We start from the raw sequence: 20067 nt of genomic DNA on the forward strand, positions 1-20067 counted from the left end.
GTTATCAATTCCAGTCCAGTATCTGCGAAGATGACAAGAAAGCCAAATAGATTGTGGTTTGATTTCAGCTGTTGAAATCTCGATTGCAAGGATTAAATTGCGTGTGTCTACAATTCAGTTGAAGCAATTTATCTTGTAGTCATCTACAGCATTTCCAGGTATGGCGAAGTTTTCCACAGATTTATCATGCTGCCTTTTCCTTTGACGTTTGGCTGGAAAGATTGCAAGAACTTCCATTATTTTTAGCCAATTCCTTTTCTGTAACAAAAAAATCTGGTCAAACCCATCAACATCAAGTTTCCTTAGCCCAGTCAAGTTGTTGTACAAATCCATTGATGTTATCAAAATTACTGTTTCACCTTGCAGTTCTTTACTCACAAAATTGACTTGGAAGAGCACGCCGTACCATAACCCAAGTGACACTAAGAATTTGTAGGCCTACTGCTTCAGTGTTTTATACAGTGTTTCTTCAGATCTAGCATTTTCATTCTAATTCTAGATTTTAAAAAACACAGATCGAGATAGATTTAGATCTATATTTATATGCCAGTGACTATTAAATTATTAAATAATGCATTGGAACTCTATTATTATTACATTTTGATTAAATGAAAGCTGTGCCATTTTTTTTTAAATCGCGTATATTCTTTTTCCATATTGAATGACACCCAAAATGACAATTTTGTTTATTTTTCATTAGATTTTTTTTTCCATGAGATTTCAGGACTTTTTCGTACATTTTGCAATGTTAGAAGATTTCCAGGAGCTACTGTAAAAATCCAATAATAAATTGTGTAGAGTATATATAGTGGTTTGATTTATTAATGTACACCTTGAATTAGCGCGGGGCCTATGAAAGTGCAGGGCCCACTGCGGCTGCATAGGATTCATTGCCTAAGGATATTGGCCTATATAGCCTAATATATATATATATATATATATATATATATATATATATATATATATATATATATATATATATATATATATATATATATATATATGGCGCACCCTTTTCAATGTGGGGAAAAATTATAACTTTTCTTGTATTTTAACGTTTATTATTAATTTAGTATTAATTTAATTAAGTTAGGTAATCCATCACTGAGTACCGGCACCTATTTTTTTTTTCCAAAAAAAAAAAGCATTGTGTATATATATATATATATATATATATATATATATATATATATATATATATACAGGGCTTTCTTTTTGTGACGGTTTTGAAAAAAATTATTACTTTTCTTGTATTTTAACGTATATTATTAATTTACTGAGTACCGGCACCTAATCAACTAGTATCGTCACCTATAGCAAAGGAAGCTTCAAGTAGACGAAGGTGATATGTGAGAGAATCAGTGACTATTTCCTGATTTAATTTATAAAATGACATGTAGCTCTTTAAATCGCAGATCCATATCTTGATTACTAAATTACTAAAAGGTTTATTGTTAGGCTGTTGTTTTTTTTTTTTGGGGGGGGGGGGGGTGCGTGGATTTTCTATTTCTTTAGTTGGTAATTCTCAGCAATTACCACAATAATGTTAGTTAATGGTTTGTCTATTATTATGTTTATAACTCCTAAAATAATTGTGTAAATGTTAATATTTTGTGTTTAATACCCTTTATCTGGAGATCTATATTCTTTATGTAGATCTAGGGTCTAAATATAATTATTATTTTCTATTCTAATCAAAATATAGATTAAAGCCATAGTTGAAAAAAAAAATGTTTTGGTCTATTACGTCACAGGTCACATGATCATCAATGGTGGTCGTCTATTCAGTGATAAGTTTGTTGACACACAAAAGTAATTTTAGATTGAAATAGTAACACACCACCATCGGAAGGTTTGTCAGTTGTTTGATCTTGTCTTTTTTGAGACTGCCTGTGTTAGAGTCTTAAGTCTAGACGGTAATTAAATTATCTAGACCTAGATCTAGATATCTTTATTTAGACATTCTTAGAATCATTCTGATTCTCTAGTCACACAGTGACACACTGACACTCTTACTCTTAGCTCTACCTCTACTACTAGATCTAGTGAGTAACTAGTGACGACTAGTCTAATGACTAGTGAGTCTAGTCTAGTCAGTCTAGATAGTCTAGTTACAGTCTAGTAGATATATACTAATGTCACTAATCATATAGATCTACTTGTAATCTAGATCACTAAATTCTAGTATCTGATCAGTATCATTACTTTACTATCAAGTATTAAATCACTATTCACTATCAATGTTAGTGTATTATATTCAGTCATAATCAGCGAGTATGTCTATAGAGTATATAGATCTAGAGTCTATTCTTGTTGATTTCTAGTCTACATCAAGTATGATTGACTACACTGACAATCTTCAGCAGAGGCAGGGTCAGGGGTAACAGACTACTCTAAGAAAACTCTACAGTTTAGTACAGTACACTTACTTACTATAGTGACTGAGTGACTAACAGTCTAGTCCAAGACTAAATCTAGATTATCATTAGATCTAGATCTAGAATCATACAAATAGACTTAATTATAGTTATACTAGTTATAGACTAGTATTTAGTAGTATTATACTAATTATAGTATATATACTATAGACAGTATAGACATAGATCTATAAACTCTCTCCACTGACTTACTAATTATATAATCAGTCTGATTACTGAGTAATCAGACAATCTATTTAAAATCTAGATTCTAGACTAGGGTTAGGACTAGAGTTAGATGAGATCTAGAATTAGTTAAATTAGTATAAGAATAGATTCTAGATGAACTAGAATACTAGATTCTAGATCTATAAATATAATAATAATAGTATTAAATTTAAATGTCAATGTCTATATATAGGTCTACTAGATCAGTTGTATATATATTATAATATAGATCTGACTTAAACATACAAATGATCTAGGTCTAGATTACTAGATTTAGATGTTAGAATTAAAATATTTTTAGAATCTATTACTAGTATTCTAAATTCTAGTAATCTAATCTAGATTTAAATATATATAAATCTATATATTATATAATAATTAGGCCTACTAATGAGTCAATACTATAGAGATAGACTTTAGATTTATACTTTCTTCTAAATCCAGATCTATATTAACTATATATAGACTAGATATTCAATTTAAAAGTTATTCCAACTATTGACTCTTTTGTCTCTAGTGACTCTTGACACTCTAGAATCTAGATTGTGGTCTAGTCATTAGTAACACTCTACTCTAGACTCTATATTACTCTATATATCAAAATCAGATCTACTCAGACTAGAGATAGATCTAGAGTGGCTACAGTAGTAAAGACTGTTGAGTTAGATATTCTTGCGAACACATTTTATTTATTTTTTTTTTTAAATTAGAAAACACCCCACAATATTTGTTAAAAAAAAAGAGCTTTTATTTTGCTAGCTAAGCTGGAACCAGTGTATTGTCATTGTGCATGCATGCTCTTCTTCATAGTTCATTTAATTTCGTTTGTAACTCTGAAAGGCAAGAGTTTTACTTGGGGGTCAGAGTACACTGAAACGATAATTCTTTTTTTTTTTTTTTTCATCTAGAACAGAAGTGGTCATGTCCAGAGTTAAGCCAGTTAAGGACATTTTTTTAGAGCTGAGGCATCAGCTAAACATGACCTACATAAAATGCTTCTAATTAGGCATGGAAACACCTATGCTATTCGATGCTATCAGAAAGTGTAAATTAGGGTGTTCCCTAATATTCATTTATTACAATCATTGATATAAGGGAAAGCTATTTTATTGTTAATAATGCATATAGAGGGATATAACTCTGGGAAATAAAAAAAATTGATTTAATATGTCAACCAGGTAGGCAACAAGTAAAGCTATTGTACATGTCCAATGGCCTGGTTATAAGCAGAAAAGGGAGAAACTGACTGTGGGAAAAGTAACACTAACCTGTTTGTCTTGAGTTGGTCTCAAAAGAAATCGATATTAAACAAAAAACAATTGAAGATTATAACTTTTTTAATACTATCGCCATGAAGTGTTCCCTAGCATAGAGGGTGTTCCCTAAGCTACGAAGGTGGAGTAAGTGTTCATTAATGTTAGCTCTACAACTCAGCGGCCTGACCCTCTTTGACATCAGATTTTATTGTAACTATGTGTAATGAAACGTTACAACATATCTATTTTCATTGACAAATGGATGAAGAGTCTATAGATGTTTACTGTTTTTTACTAGAGCTAATCATTACGGAACTATCAAAATTTAAATATAAAAATAGTCATCTAGATCTATATAAAATATCCTCTTGATAGTAGATCTAGAGTCCATAATAATAATCTATATATATAATTCTCTTCATGGCTCAAGAGTTTCCAAGTAATGGAAAGATCACTCTTTTATTTCTGCAAATCGGACAGAGTTACCCAACATAATTTTAGAGGCAGAAAAAAAAGAGGGAGGGGGGAGATAACAAGTAGTATTCACCCTTCACTAAATAGCAGGACCTGACTTAACCATTGTGACCATGAAGTCATGGAAAGAGAACATGTACTCTACTCTGTATTCACTCGTCACTAAATAGCAGGGCTGGACTTAACCATTGTGGGGCTTAATGCGAAACGTATTTCGCGGGGCCCAGTTTGGGTAGGGATATGGATAATAAGTGAAAATTAAGAGTTTGTATTAGAAAATATATTCGTCTTTGCATTTTATTCATTCTTTACTGCGCACAGAATTACTACAGGAGCCTTGCTTGTAACGAAGTCATATTCATAAGAATTTTGTTTCCTACATAGATCACGCTCAATAACAAGAATTATTAAATGTTTCAATCTATCTTTGAGAATTGTTGACCTCAAGTAATTCTTCATTAGTTTGAGATGGGAGAAGCTTCTTTCACTAGCTTCCACAATTACGGGTATTGCATAATGCCGTTTTTTAATCGCATGTAGGAATGGCATTTTCCATATTGAATGACACCCCAAAATGACAATTTTTGTCTAGATATTTAAGGAGATTTGTATGTTTTCAACAGATTTTAATAATTTCCGGAGATTTCCAGGACTTTTTCATATATTTTGCAATTTCAGGATGGTTTAATTTAATAATTTATACACCTAGAATTAGCGCAGGTCCTATGAAAGTGCGGGGCCCACTTCAGTCGTATAGGTTGCTGTGGCCTAAGGCCGGCCCTGCAAAATAGCAGCGTATGCTACGCTGCCGGTCGACTAGTAATTTTTTAATTTATAGAGCGCTGTTAACAAAAAAATGTAGGCTCAAGGCACTGTGATAATATTACAAACATAAACATGAGAGCTAAAATGACGAACTAATCTAAAAAAGTTTTAAATAGATAAGTCTTAATGTTCTTCTTGAAAGTAGTGTAGCATGTTGTCTGTCTGAGATCAATAGGGAGTGAGTTCCAGCTGATCGTATCTTTTGGGGGAGAAATGTGGCACCCCTAGAAGCGTTGAGTCCATGCAGCGCAGGGCTCTCTGGGGACATATGGAGTGATCAGTTCACTAAAGTACAAGGACATTTCTTTATTTTAGATACACTGATGACAAAGTGTGGCCACCTTGTAGTCTATCCTCGTTTTTACAGGATGCCAATGGTGTGTGCGCAAGAGAGTAGTATCAGAATTTGGTCTTGTTTTTCTTAGAACTATTTTTTATTTTTGCGGCGTTGCTCTATATGAAACTAAATAAAAAATTTTTTTAATCTAAACCTAACCCTATCTAAATCTATACTTATATAGTATGTACTATTTAGTTTAGCTACTAGGTTAATCTAGAGGCGAGTGTTAAGAGTAGTTGACTAAAGTAAAGAGTTTGTAAGAGTAAGTGCAGTTAGTTCATGGACTAGAGTTAAAAATATGTATTTATCTATGTATATATCAAATCTTTCCTAAGAAATAAGTTTATGATTCCCCAGGTTCAGTGATGTTGTTTTGTTAGTATCTTGTATTTGTAAGTCATGGGAGAAGCAGCCGGAGCAGCTACAGGGGCCATTACTCCACAACTATCTCAGCTGAATATCACAAGTAAGTACGCCTTTTTTGGAAAAAAAAATGTTTAGTTAATCAGTACCATGTTCAGTCATTGATTGTATGGAGCTCAATCATCACTTGTATCATGCTCAATCATCACTTGTATTATGTTCAATCATTGCTTGTTTCATGTTCAATCATTTCTTGTACCATGTTTAATCATTGCTTGTATCGTGTTCGATCATAACTACCAAATGATAAAAAAACTAAACTGTCTCATCTTGTCATTCCTATTTCAGTTTGTTCTGCAAAACTAACTGCTACAGGTGGTCTCTTCTCTTCAAAGCCTGATCCATATTTAGAGCTCAGTGTAGACAGCCATTCACCCCGCAAGACAGATGTTTGTCGTAAGACGCTTACACCAAAATGGGATGATCAAATGACAATGTAGGATTTTCTTTTCCTATTTTTATCTGTATTTAGTGTTCTAGTTTTATTATATATATATATATTTGACTTTATTCAATGTACATGTTTTTGTTAGCACATTGTAGTTTTCTTTATCTAGTTTACATTCAGGGTCTTTGTTGTGTTTAGCACAACCGATATTAACTAGCCCCCAATTTTTGTGTTTGTTATGTTGTTGTTTTTTTTATTGTGAATTTAAAGCTGGTATTGGCAAAAAAAAAAAAAACCATTTGAGCAGCTGTTTGAGAAAAAAGTTCATTTAAAGAGCTAAAGATTCTGAAAATAAATCACCGTTTGGGTCAGGATTTTGTGATTTTACCATCACAAAAGATATACAAGACACATATAGCAAAGACAAAAAGGCACAAAAACCTCTTTTGTTCCCCTGGCAATATAATCATTAAATAGAAACTATCTGATATAAATTTTTCGTAAACTATGAGTGATTCTGGTGTGAATGTTTATTTTGGTTTTCTATATTTATAATGTTTTGTTTGGTGTAATGCACAAATTGTAAGACAAATTTCCTTAAGGATAATAAGGATTGATATTATTATTATTATTATAATAATTCACTTTTTTTGACCATTAAATCTTCAAATTCATCAGCTATAGCAAATTTTAAACTGCCAGATAAGACCAGACAATTCCATTAATGTACTAATGTACTCTGCTTCTGTATTTTGAATGTATTAATTGGAACATGTTTGTTTTCAGGGTGTTTATTCTATTAGTTGTAACATTTGTTTTGAGTGTGTGTTTTATAGCCTATATTTGAATTGCTCCACAGACTTGCCACTCCATATTCCAAAATTGAGTTCAAGGTTATGAGCTCTAACAGCATCAGGACTGACACTATACTGGGCTGCGCTACTTTAGAACTGTATCCTATATTAGAAAAAGAAAACGGAAAATGTAAGCGTATTTTGTGTCTTTTGTTTCGGTTATGTTTGTCATAATTAAAGTAATAAAAATTCATTCTACGCGGGTCGTGGTGATTCTAGATCTAGCAATTTTTCTGTTCTCGTCTGAGAGAATTAAGGCACTGGAACACAGGCATAGAAATAAGTAGCTTTTAATTTGTTAAGCTCGGTTTGTAAGGTATGCTGGTAAATTTGTTTCTCTGATTTACGAAAGTCGTTACAATTATTTGTATTAGTTTCACTAGGACCATGTTTAATATAATGATGGGTGCGTCTTGCCAGGTCTGGGAAACCACTAGTTTTCAACCTGTGTGGTGATATATATGCACTTTGATAAACATCAGGGTTTCTTTCCTGGGCTTTTGCCAGAGAGTTGAGCCTCTCAAGCCCTCACTAAAACAGAGTTTGATGATTACGATGTGTGTTGCATATTTGTACAGAACCTTGATAAATATTTGAGGTGCTTAAGTGTACTGTGTTGGCAAATTTAGATGTGAGAACTTCATGCACCCTTTATTACAAGATCAATATAAATTACTAAGTTCACGCTAATCTATAAACAGAAAACCAACATAAATACAGAAACAGTCGTGTTTCTGTCACTAAATGATTCAGTCACCTCAAGAGTCAAATGCCAACTGAATAATAATATCAACAAACACTAAAGCCCTACTTATAATAATAATAATTTTATTTATAAGGCGCTGTTAACAAACAAAATGTAGGCTCAAGACTTAGACTTAGGTCCTCCTGCGCCGTTCGGCGCATTGGGCGGCAAGCTGTCTCCATAATGATCTGTCACTGGCAATGTCTGAAGCCTCCTCCCACCTGGTGTCCACTGTTCTGAGGTCCTCCATGAAGGTGTGTCGCCAGGTAATACGAGGACGTCCCTGTTTGCGCTTTCCTCATTTTGGCTTCCATGTTATCGCAACTCTTGGTGTGCGTAATTCATTTTGACGTAGAACATGTCCCGCAAACCTCATGCGACGCTCAGTCACAACCTCACCAAGTGTTCGACTCCCAGTTCGGCATAGGATTTCCTTGTTTGAGATCCGGTCTGTGTAACTGACTCCCAAAATCCGTCTCAGCCATCTCTGTTGAGCCACATTTAGTCTTTTCTCAATTTTGACAGATGACTTCCACGTCTCACATGCATATGTAGCAGTTGGAATGACGATTGTGTTGAGAAGGTGTATTTTTGTCTCGAGTCCAATGGCTTGGCTAGTCCAAATAGGCTGCAGCCTTTGGAAAATGCTCCCTGCCTTTCCTATTCGACATGCTACATCATGGTAAGCATCTCCATCATTTGTTATGATGCTGCCAAGGTACGTGAACTTGTCCAGCTCTTCAAGCTTTGACTCGCCAAGTCTGACGGGGACACCCTTTGCCTTATATCCAACTCGCATAATTTTAGTCTTATCCAAGTTTATGCGGAGGCCAATTTTGGGTGCCTCTCTGTCTAGGCTCTCCGTCATTTCTTGAATGCATTTATTTGTAGCCCCGAGTAGTGCAACATCATCAGCAAAGTCCAAGTCCGTCAATCGGAGTTGTTCATGCCATGGAATACCAAAGGCAGTCTGGTTCATTGCTCTCCTCATTATATAGTCGATGGCTAGGAGGAAAAGGAAGGGAGATAAGGTGCACCCCTGTCTCACACCTGTCTCAATTGTAAAAAACTCTGTTGTTCCCTCTTCTGTTTTAATGCAGCAACTCGACTGACTGTAAAGGTGTCGTAGGATCTGGACGAAATTTTCTGGGATACCGTATTCTCTAACTATTTTCCATAGTGATTCTCGGTGGACACTATCAAACGCTTTTTTGAAGTCCACAAAACTGATCGTTAGCCGTTGTTGGTACTCAAGACTTTGTTCTATGATATTTCGTAAAACGAAAATCTGCTCTGTACATGATCTGCCTCTTCGGAAGAGGTAGGCTCAAGGCGCTGTTATAACATTACAAACACGAGCTAACATGACAAACTAATCTAAAAAAGTTTTAAACAGGTGGGTCTTAATGTTCTTCTTGAAAGTTGAGTAGCATTTTGTCTGTCTGAGATTGATGGGGAGTGAGTTCCAACTTATGTGTAGCTTACATACGTATTACACATTTAAAGGCAGCACTAGGGGCCAAATTTTACAAGGAACCCAAAGGCTTTTATTGCCTCACCTTTTATATTATTTACAAGGTTAATGCTTCCAGATTTCACTAGCTTCTAGTGTTCTCAAACTCTCTGAACTATATTTAGACATTATGGAATGGTGATGTCACATACCTATCAATCATATATATATATATATATATATATATATATATATATATATATATATATATATATATATATATATATATATATATATGTGTGTTTTTTGGTAATACTATTGTGTTTTCTATATCTGTGATATCTATAAACCTATTTTTGATCTCCCTTAAGTGGTATATGTTTATGTTATATAAAGGGTGAGCATGCTTACTCTTATTAGCCATATTTGGGATTAATGATGCTGTAATAGGGACCAATATTATATTGATGTTACTATGTGATATATCAGAATCAACAGACTTTCAAAATTCTTTAAGAATTTAGCTGTTTTTGTAAAAAAAAAATATGTCTGTAACTTTCGAAATAAATGTGTGTGTGGTCTTCAGTAAAAAACTGCAACAAAACAATAGAGCTACAAGCAGATGGCAAGGGCAAAGTAGGGGAACTCACTCTGATTTTAAGTGATATGGAAGTTAACATGAGGAATTTTCCCAAAGACAGAAAAAATGGTAAGAATATATCCTTCATATAACAAATACATTTAATAATTTTAGGCTTTATCTAATGCTAATGCGTCTATCTGAAGTTTTTTTTTTCATTTCTTGATTTCCCATTTTCTTTCCTTGTTATCTGTCATTTTTATACCTTTCAACACAACTTGTATGACAGTAACAAATAGAATGAATGATAATTATTGTCAATATTTAACAAAAAAACTCCATTATGAAGACCCTTGATATTTAGGTAAATAAATCTTGTATCTGCATTTTTATTTCGAACACAGGTGCGAGGCCAGTTAGTGGAATTCAGAATGGTTCTGCGGCTGCAGCCTCAGCCAATGGGCCACCACTTCCAGCCCAGAGAAACCCAAACAGCAACAGAGCTTCAGTTGCAGATGGTGTGCGTAGACCTGCTCCGAGGGCGCCAGGAGCTCCAAATTCACAAGGGCGCACCCCGCCTCCTGTCCCTCCTCCTCCTGCTAACCCCAGCCCAGCAGCCTCACCAACAGCAGCAGGTTAGAGAGTATTGTTATAGTCATTTGTGACCCTGTGGACAGTGGAAGGAAAAATAAGTTACTTAGATGCTTTTCCGATAATGAAAGAATCTGTCAAAACTGTTAACTTATATAAATTACTCTAAAAAAAAATTTATAATAACTACGCTCGATTTTAACTTTTATAAGTGGTGGCTACTTATTAATATGCCCTAATTACTAAATTTCAATTAATTTTCTCAGTGAAATCATCTTGGTTCAAAATTATTTTTTTTATAACTTTGCCAAAAACTAAAATATATTCAGCAAATAAAAGCCAATTTTAAAACCATTATTACCTTCAACAAAAACTTTTTAATATGCATGTCCTTTTCCATTTTTTTTAATAATCCATCTGGTCACATTAATTAATGACTTAGGTTTAGTACTTAGTTCAATTATTTTTGTTTTTTCTTTAAATCTTTGTTAACTTTTTAAAAAACTTTCCTATCAGTTATCTCAGCGAATCTGTAATGCAGAGCTTATGCAATTGAACATGTCAGAGAGTTATGAAATTTAACAGACCTCTTTATTGGCGTTACTTTTTAGGGTTGATAAACTTAATGAAACTGTGCACTAAATGTTTCATGAGTTTGTATGATTGATCAATTATTCATTCATGTCTTCTGCTAATATAAAATGTTCTTCCTCCATTGACTATGTGTTTTATTGTAAATACTAGTTAGGCTTTAAAAATAAAATGTATATTGTCTACAGCAGTGCCGCCACTACCAAGGACTGCTTCCAGTAACAGTACTTCAGATTCCTCTTCTACTGCGCCACCAACAACAGCTCCCCCAACTAGTACTGGACCGGTGTCCACTGAACCATTGCCTCCTGGGTGAGATAGACTTTTGTTATGAGCAAACACTAGAACGGTTTTACATTTATGTGTTTGGTGGATAGTACACTACCATATTTAAGTACTAATTAAAAACATTTGGTAAATATAGCAACAAAGCTAGAGAATTAGAAATACTTATATCTGACACCTTATTTATATATTTACTAATTTATATAAAGTAAAAATATCAATGCTTAAAAAATTACCTATGTTCATGCAGTTGGGAAATGAGGACTGATGTACATGGTCGACCGTATTATGTGGATCATAATACCAGAACTACAACATGGGAAAGGCCGCAGCCATTACCTAGAGGGTAAGACACAGTTTGATTTTTGTTCTTCTTCCTTAATCCTTATCATTTTAATCTTTAACAGCTTTGCACATTTTTAAAACATTAAAACTTTAGACGTATTGGTTTCATTGCTTATTAAAACTTGAGATTTATTGATTTCATTGCTTATTTATTGATTTAAATCAGAAATGTGGAATGACTTAGTCAGCTCTTTGCAATTAAAAAACAAAATACATACCACATAAAAATAGAATATGGTCAATAGCCATAACACAGTGACAATAACATAACAGATTTCTTAGTCTTGTTCACATTCTTTAGACAGTGGAGGAAAAAAAGTTTTGTAATGTTTTGTTCATAATGGACCAAAGTCCTCCACTTTGAGACATGGTTATTGTGAAGTAGGTGCAGGTGTCTTGTACAATTGTCAAGGAAAAATTTTGATCGGAAATGGAGCAGCTATGCATGCAGTTTTTATAAGACTTGCTGAGTGTTCTAGCAGTTAGAATGAGATGCTACCTTTCCTATGTTCTTGCATATATTAGCACATTTTTTCGTTGTCACATGGTAAAACTAAATTAAAATGCTCTTGTATATTTTAATTGTAGTTGTTTATGACATTATGTACACAAAAGAGACTTGGTCTTACTTTCTTTGCAAGAGATTCAAGATGGTCATCCCATGAAATTTCGCTATTTATAATAACACATGGAAAGTCTATCCAATTCTTCCCAGCATGCTTTAGAATTTAAAAAAAAAATGATTTTTTACATTTTTCTTGAGAGATCCATATTTTATCTCTCAGATATTATTTTCAGTTTTTTTTTCATATCTATAAACTTTAAATTGCTGACCCTATACTTTCTTTTCATTAATTAGCTGTTTTATCTTTTTGGTCATCTAGAGTTTTTTTGTTTAGGTAATACATTTACCATAAACTATAAATTCATGCTTTTTTTTTTTTTTTTTTTTTTTTTTTTAGCTGGGAACGTCGAACAGACCCCCGTGGACGTACTTATTATGTAGACCACAACACAAGGACCACTACCTGGCAATGTCCGAGCACAGAGTCTCTCAACAACTATGCTAACTGGCAAGAATGGCGAGGCAATCGCACGCTGGAGCAGTTTGGTCAGAGGTTTTTATATCCGCAGCAGGCAGCACCTGCACAGGAGAATGATCCACTGGGGCCTCTACCTGATGGCTGGGGTAAGGAAACCTTAAACTTAGGACTGAATTTAAAACGGAATAATTATTTAATTTAAAATATATATTTGACTGACTTTTGCATTATTCATAATAGTTTGTCTTAAGATGTTCAATAGTAAAATGTGCTTTTGATTTCAGAAAAAAGAGTGGATTCCAATAACAGAGTTTATTTTGTGAACCATAGAAATAGAACAACACAATGGGAGGATCCTAGAACTCAAGGGTATGTAGCTCTGGCCTGATAATAGATACATTTGAATACTTTAAAACAGTGTTTCCCAAATTTTTTCCTTAATGGAGCACTTCTCACATCTTGAGTATTTAGTAGAACACTTTGCTTTTATTTAGAGAGATTAATTAACATGGTGCCCTACTTTAGTTAATTATTCCAGTAGTTTGTAGAACACAGTTTGGGAAACACTGCTATAAAAAAAATTAGATAAATATTTATTCTGTTAATGCTTATCTGATAAGATTACAGATGTTCCTTGAAAGGTGAAAATAATTATAATTGTGTTAATTAACATGTAAATAAATACAACAAAGTAAATTGCAATCCATGGATGTAAATATCGTCTGTTTCTGGGACTGATGGTTAACAGGGGTGTCATATGGCCAGTATATTGACAAACCATCTTTACTTTCCCCAACTAGTGTCAAGTATCCATTAGAGTTGAGTGGACTTATGGGTATACTAAAAATCCTGAAATTCAAAATCCCAATCTTCACATAGATTTTTCTCCCAAGACCCATGGCTCAGAAGCCAAGCACTTTTACTAGGCCACCATGCCCCTAACATGTAAATAATCTACTTTTATTTTCTAGCGTGTCCTTTTGTTCTGTCGACATGAAAGCTGTATTTGATGGCTCTTCTTGTTGTTTGGGTATTATTCTGTTCTGTGGATTTCAGAATTATGCAAGAAGATCCTTTACCTGAAGGCTGGGAGATGAGGTACACAGCTGAAGGTGTCAGGTACTTTGTGGATCATAATACTAGAACTACTACATTCCAAGATCCTAGAGGTGGACCACAGAAAGGGTAAGCAACATGGCTCTTTCACCATTGAGATTTACATTTGAAATTTACAGAAATAGATAATAACAAAATAATAATAATAATCTTTATTATCCATGAGGAAATTTGTTTTACAATTGTGCATTACAAAAAACAATACATGATTAGAGTAAACATTTGTACAATAGAACACAAGATATATGTTCATACCCCAGTTTCTCTTAAAACATTACATGCAAAATTTACACAGTAAGCTACATAGTGTTCAATGATTTAATTGCCAAAGGAACAAAAGAGTTTGGACATTTTGTTTTACAATTCTTTTCATAAATTAGATTTCATTAAACTTTCATTATATTTAGGACACTAGTTACGTAATAGAATTATATTTATGAAACAAAAATGAACTATTACCTATTTATAAAAAAAGTTATGCATAAAAATAATTTGACCCTAACATGTAGATGATTAAAATGGTAAAATTTTCATGTATGGTACTCAAAGACCCGTTTACACATTTCTCATGAATCTCCATGGCATCCGGAAGTTTTTCTCATGATTACGATTACTAAGAAAACTGTCCTCGTTTAATGTTAGCGAAAAGGCCTTGGCTATGTTTATCACGCTCATATCTGCAATATTTTAAGTTTCAATATCACTGCCTGGTATGGCAATCTGAGCATTAAAAATAAGAATAAACTTTATAGAATCCTAATTGCTGCTGGTAAAATCATTGGCAAAAAAGAAACCCCATTTGGGCAGTTGTTTGAGACAAACATCTATAAAAAAGCTAACAAGATCCTCGAAATAAAGAATCACCCTTTCTGTCAGGATTTTGTGATTTTACCATCAGAAAAAATATACAAGACACCGATAGCAAAGACAAACAGACACAAACACTCTTTTGTTCCCCTGGCAATCAAATCATTAAATAAGAACAATCTGGTATAAACTTTGTCACATGTAAATTATGAGTAAGTCTGGTGTGAATGTACACTTTGGTTTCTTATAGTTATAATGGTTTTTGTTTGGTGTAATGCACAAATTGTAAGACAAATTTCCATACGGACAATAAAGATTATTATTATTATTATTATTATTATGTTATCAAAGACTATATCACTCTGTGTAACTAATCTCTTTAAAACTTCTTCTCTGCAGTCCGAAGGGAGCGTATGGTGTGCCCATTCAATACGAGAGAAGCTTCAGGTGGAAACTGGGTCAGTTTCGTTACCTGTGTCACTCCAATACTCTTCCTGGTCATGTCAAAATAACAGTGTCCAGAGACAATCTGTTTGAAGACTCGTTTGCCCAGGTCAGAACATTTTCTCTGTATATGCAGTTACATTTAGTATGTCAAGTTTAACTTGTGCCCAACAAGCCTCCATTCTCAAGTTAGTGTAATGAAAATGTCTTTAACTAGTGCTTGAGAATTTCACTAGTCTTTTAACAATAAACATTCGTTTGATTTCTCTTGCATCTATGAAATTTAAAAACAATCAAGCTATACAAACTTATTTACCAACAAGGTAAAAATGTAAAGTTAAGTTCTTGATATTGAAGAGTTTGATTTTTGGAAAGTACCATGGTCGATCTGAATTTTTTTTTAGTAGGTAGGCACTTGTTCTTCATTATATTCTACTTTACATGCATTAGGTGCATAGTTCAAGGTTTTTGTCTTAACTTTCAAAGATTTCGATTTGAGCCTCTGAAGCCATTCCTCAAAGCTTGATGATAATGACTTAATAGTGATGGTACTAATAAACTCACAGTGTTGGTGTTTCTGATACAATAATTGTCATTATTGTTTCTTTAAGATCATGAGACTGCAGCCTTTTGACCTGAGAAGAAGACTCTACATTATATTCAAAGGGGAGGAAGGTCTTGACTATGGTGGCCTAGCTAGGTAAGGGGCTTAACATAGTGCTTTTTTTAACCTAGTGCACCTGAAGTAACATTTATGTTGATGTCTGTGTAAACTTTAGTTCCAGCTACTAACATAAACTTGCAAACAAAAACAAAAACATGGTTGATGTCAAGATTCATACTCTAAGCAAATTTTCATGTAAGAACTAAGGAAAACTCTACTTTGTTGATGCACTGTATTCACCATGAAAAAGCTTAACACCTGCATCACATAACTATCTACAGCAGTGATGCCCAAACTACGGCCCGCGGGCCATATCCGGCCCGCGACGTGGTTCCATCCGGCCCGCGGCAACGTCGGCACTAAGTGTAGAAATCTACCTTCCAAACAAAAAAAAAAAGATTTTATTATATTTATATATATACATATTTATTATGAATATGATAATAAGCCAACATGTTTATTTTATAAAGAAAGTCTCTGGCTGTTTGATAAAACAACAACATAAAAACGGCATTATACAATTAATATGGTGGCATTCTTGGTATCAAATCCATAGGTTTCTACCAAAATAGTTTCCGAATAATTTCATTTCATTTTATAACTTTTCGTTCATGTGGCCTGCGAGACGAGTGTAGGAAATTATAAAGGCCCGCGGGCCGAATTAGGTTGGGCATCACTGATCTACAGTAACATTGTAAGCTGGATAGAAAGGTTTGGATTGCTGATCTGATAAAGATCTTATAATAAGGTTTTTTCTGCTTCTGTTTCTGCTAAAATATAAGCCAGGTTACTTGTAGGTTAAACTCTAGACCTGTTAACTAAATGTATGTATTAGTGACCTTTGTTGAAAAGGAAATTGTTAAAGCAACATAGCGCAGTAACCATGTCTATCAATCACATAGTATAAATGATCATTGAGAGATGATTTGTTCCTGTTTAAATATTTTCATTCCAGTGATATCATTTTTTTGTTGTAATATGTTGATTTCAGTGATGTCTTGCTATTTAGCTGTAATTTGTCTGATGATTTGATTTCAATATCTTGATGTTTTAGTGTAATATGTCTCATGATTTAATTTCAGTGATGTTTTGATGTTCTGTTGTAATGTCTGTGATGTTTGATTTCATTGATGTCTAAAAGTTTTATTGTAATATCTCTGATGTGATTTCAGTGATGTCTTGATGTTTCATTGTAATGTCTCTGATGTGATTTCATTGATGTTCTAAATGTTTTGTTGTATAATCTCTGATGTGATTTCAGGGAATGGTTCTTCCATGTCTCCCATGATGTCCTGAACCCAATGTACTGTCTCTTTGAGTATGCTAGCAACAGCAACTATAGTTTACAAATCAACCCAGCCTCCAGTATCAACCCAGACCATCTGCAGTACTTTAAGTTTATTGGACGATTTATAGCTATGGTAAGTTTGAATTATTGGTGTTGCTTTTAAGAGGCTTCGAGGCCACAAACTTTACTTTGAATGTTCTAAGGGAGAGTGTAGCCTGTTTGCTGTGGGGTGTGTATACTATTTGTATACTTCTTCATCGTTCTCATTGTTATGTTGGAGTGTTCATATGACTAGACCAATACATGAGATGAACTGCGCAGTGGTTTCCAAATCAGGGAGCTCTCCATATAGTTTTCTTTCTATTGGGGTGATTTGGGGCCAATGTCTTATGCCTCTTGGTAGAGAGAGCAGTTTTGGAGGACGTGGTCGGCATTTTCTGGTGATACTCCACATGGGCAGATTTCACTGGTTCCAATTTTGAGCTTCCGGAACATGTGTTGTCGCATTCTGTTGTGTCCGGTCCTGAGTCGAAAGATTAGACGTTGGTCTTGTCGGGATAGCTTATAGTAAGCGTCGTCTTTCTTGTGATTTGGATGGGAGCTCGTCCATTTCTCATTTATTTTATCTACAATTAATATTTGTATACTTAATTTTGGAATGAAAGTTTGTGTAAGACAAATTACAATATGTGTTTTAGCTTTAGGTCAAGCATAGTGTTTTGGCTATAGGCCAAGCATAGTGGTTTCGCTATAGGTCAAGCATAGTGGTTTCGCTATAGGTCAAGCATAGTGTTTTAGCTATGGGTCAAGCATAGTGTTTTAGCTATGGGTCAAGCATAGTGTTTTAGCTATAGTTCAAGCATAGTGGTTTGGCTATATGCCAAGCATAGTGGTTTCGCTATAGGTCAAGCATAGTGGTTTCGCTATAGGTCAAGCATAGTGTTTTAGCTATGGGTCAAGCATAGTGTTTTAGCTATGGGTCAAGCATAGTGTTTTAGCTATAGTTCAAGCATAGTGTTTTGGCTATATGCCAAGCATAGTGGTTTAGCTATGGGTCAAGCATAGTGTTTTAGCTATGGGTCAAGCATAGTGTTTTAGCTATAGTTCAAGCATAGTGTTTTCGCCATAGGTCAAGCATAGTGTTTTACCTATATTAGTAAAATAACTTATTCCAAAGGTACTTAAAATTGGAATTGAAAGATATCTAGAGTAAAATAACATAATCAACTTTTTATGTAGAGATTATATCAAAGACTGAATGTATATTAATTGATAGTAAAGAAAACTGTAATGGATTTTGTCATTAACATTGTCTTAATTACCATTTTCACAAATGAATTTTCTTCCTTCATGTAAGCGTTGTTTAAAAAAAATAATTAATGATATGGTTATCTATTAGGACAGATTTGGTGGTGCTAAAGCATTGGCCATATAGATCTACTTTAAAACTAAAGTAACAAATTTGATTCGAATGAAATAAAACCTACTTGGCATCCATGTAGGTCAGGGATTCTCAACTTGGGGGTTGATTGACGATTTGCCAGGGGTCGCCAATGACCATCGAAAAAATGGATTGTTTTGTCTATTCTTATATTGCTGTGTATGTCAGCAGGGGGAGGTGGGTTGCGGCAGAGTGGGGGATTGTAAAAAGGGGTCACCACGCTTAAAAGGTTGAGAACCACTGATTTAGGTGGTATCTCAGTACTCATAGACAGAATTTTAATGTAGCTTTGGAAAAAAAAACAAAGCTTATTTTAAGTGTAGTTGTATCAATTAGTTTGGAGCAGTCATGCAATTAAGTTTGTAATAAATAGACCAACAACATTAAATCTGTGATTAGAAATATTTTTTACCAATTGTTTTGTCTAGCGCTATTTCATGCTTTTAGCTTTCTCAATATGCTATGATCCTATCACTTATCTCAATCAGTTGGGAAAATGAGGGGGGTGGGGGAGAGAAAGGGATATCTGGGTGGATTTTGCCTTAATTGGTTTTTAAAAGCATTTACAAAAAAAGTGAAAAAAGAAGAATGACCTGAATTTGAACTCATGCCTCCTTTGGCCGACATGCTAATCACTGCTAGTTATCACTGTATAGTTATATATTGTTTGTTTCAATTTAGTGTGGTGACCTATAAAGGGGGACTAATTCAGCTTATACCACCACTTCAGTCAAGTGCCATTTCTTTCTCTTGTCTGAGATAGCAAACAAAGTAATTAATTACCAATAGCTAATTAACTAATTGGTTGATTATTTCTTTTATCAATTCTTGTATTGTCAGGTAAAAGAAATAATTGTGCCAAAATTTCAGCTTGATTTGAGATTGGGTGTTGGAGAAATGTGTACAAACTTTTTACCAGACAGACAGAGTGAGTTGATATATAAGAATTGTAAAAATGTTGAAAGCTGATTAAAACACTAATTGCTGTAGAAGAAAAAGTTTGTGAATGTCATTGAACTAATTAGCTTTAGCTCACCACACCTCACCTCACCTATCCATTAGTCTGTTGGACGGTTGGGGCACCACACAAGATCTGTTGACCTTCATTCATCGTTCCTCTCTATCTTTTAGACTTGGATAGAATCTCTTTCAATGATGAGCCCATCCATTCTTTGATATTGTCTTCCCATCGCTTTCTCTGTCTGCCTCTTCTTTTTTTCCTGGTACTGTTCCCTGAAGGAAGGTGTTTTCGGGCCCTGTATAAGTAATCCATTACTTCTCTATGCCGTGATAGTACCCATTGTGTTTCTTTGATTTAGGCTTTATACCATGGCAAGTTTATAGACAGTGGCTTCACATTACCATTTTACAAGAGAATGTTGAGCAAAAAACTGACCATCAAGGATCTGGAAACTATAGACTCTGAGTTTTATCAATCTCTGTTATGGGTCAAGTAAGTGTCTATATAT

The 20067-nt window shown here is 34.1% G+C and overlaps 1 protein-coding gene across 2 annotated transcripts in view; it reads left to right on the forward strand.

Moving 5' to 3' along the window:
* The first annotated feature begins 1750 nt into the window (after positions 1 to 1750).
* Positions 1751 to 20067, forward strand: part of LOC106068453 (NEDD4-like E3 ubiquitin-protein ligase WWP1) — a 31682-nt gene continuing 13365 nt past the window's right edge. The window contains exons 1-15 of one of the 2 annotated variants that reach the window (XM_013227817.2): positions 1751 to 1852; positions 5898 to 6006; positions 6252 to 6399; positions 7211 to 7335; positions 9990 to 10112; positions 10388 to 10618; positions 11354 to 11477; positions 11701 to 11796; positions 12758 to 12984; positions 13123 to 13207; positions 13895 to 14023; positions 15161 to 15314; positions 15817 to 15905; positions 17131 to 17290; positions 19918 to 20051. In XM_013227817.2, coding sequence (XP_013083271.1) covers positions 5940 to 6006; positions 6252 to 6399; positions 7211 to 7335; positions 9990 to 10112; positions 10388 to 10618; positions 11354 to 11477; positions 11701 to 11796; positions 12758 to 12984; positions 13123 to 13207; positions 13895 to 14023; positions 15161 to 15314; positions 15817 to 15905; positions 17131 to 17290; positions 19918 to 20051 — 1892 coding nt within the window. In that variant the 5' untranslated portion in view covers positions 1751 to 1852; positions 5898 to 5939. Of the gene's footprint in view, positions 1917 to 5897; positions 6007 to 6251; positions 6400 to 7210; positions 7336 to 9989; positions 10113 to 10387; positions 10619 to 11353; positions 11478 to 11700; positions 11797 to 12757; positions 12985 to 13122; positions 13208 to 13894; positions 14024 to 15160; positions 15315 to 15816; positions 15906 to 17130; positions 17291 to 19917; positions 20052 to 20067 lie in introns of both variants that reach the window. The other variant, XM_013227816.2, reaches the window with a different exon arrangement.

This window comes from Biomphalaria glabrata, chromosome 7, assembly GCF_947242115.1.
Source record: "Biomphalaria glabrata chromosome 7, xgBioGlab47.1, whole genome shotgun sequence".
Taxonomy (NCBI): Eukaryota; Metazoa; Mollusca; class Gastropoda; family Planorbidae; genus Biomphalaria; species Biomphalaria glabrata.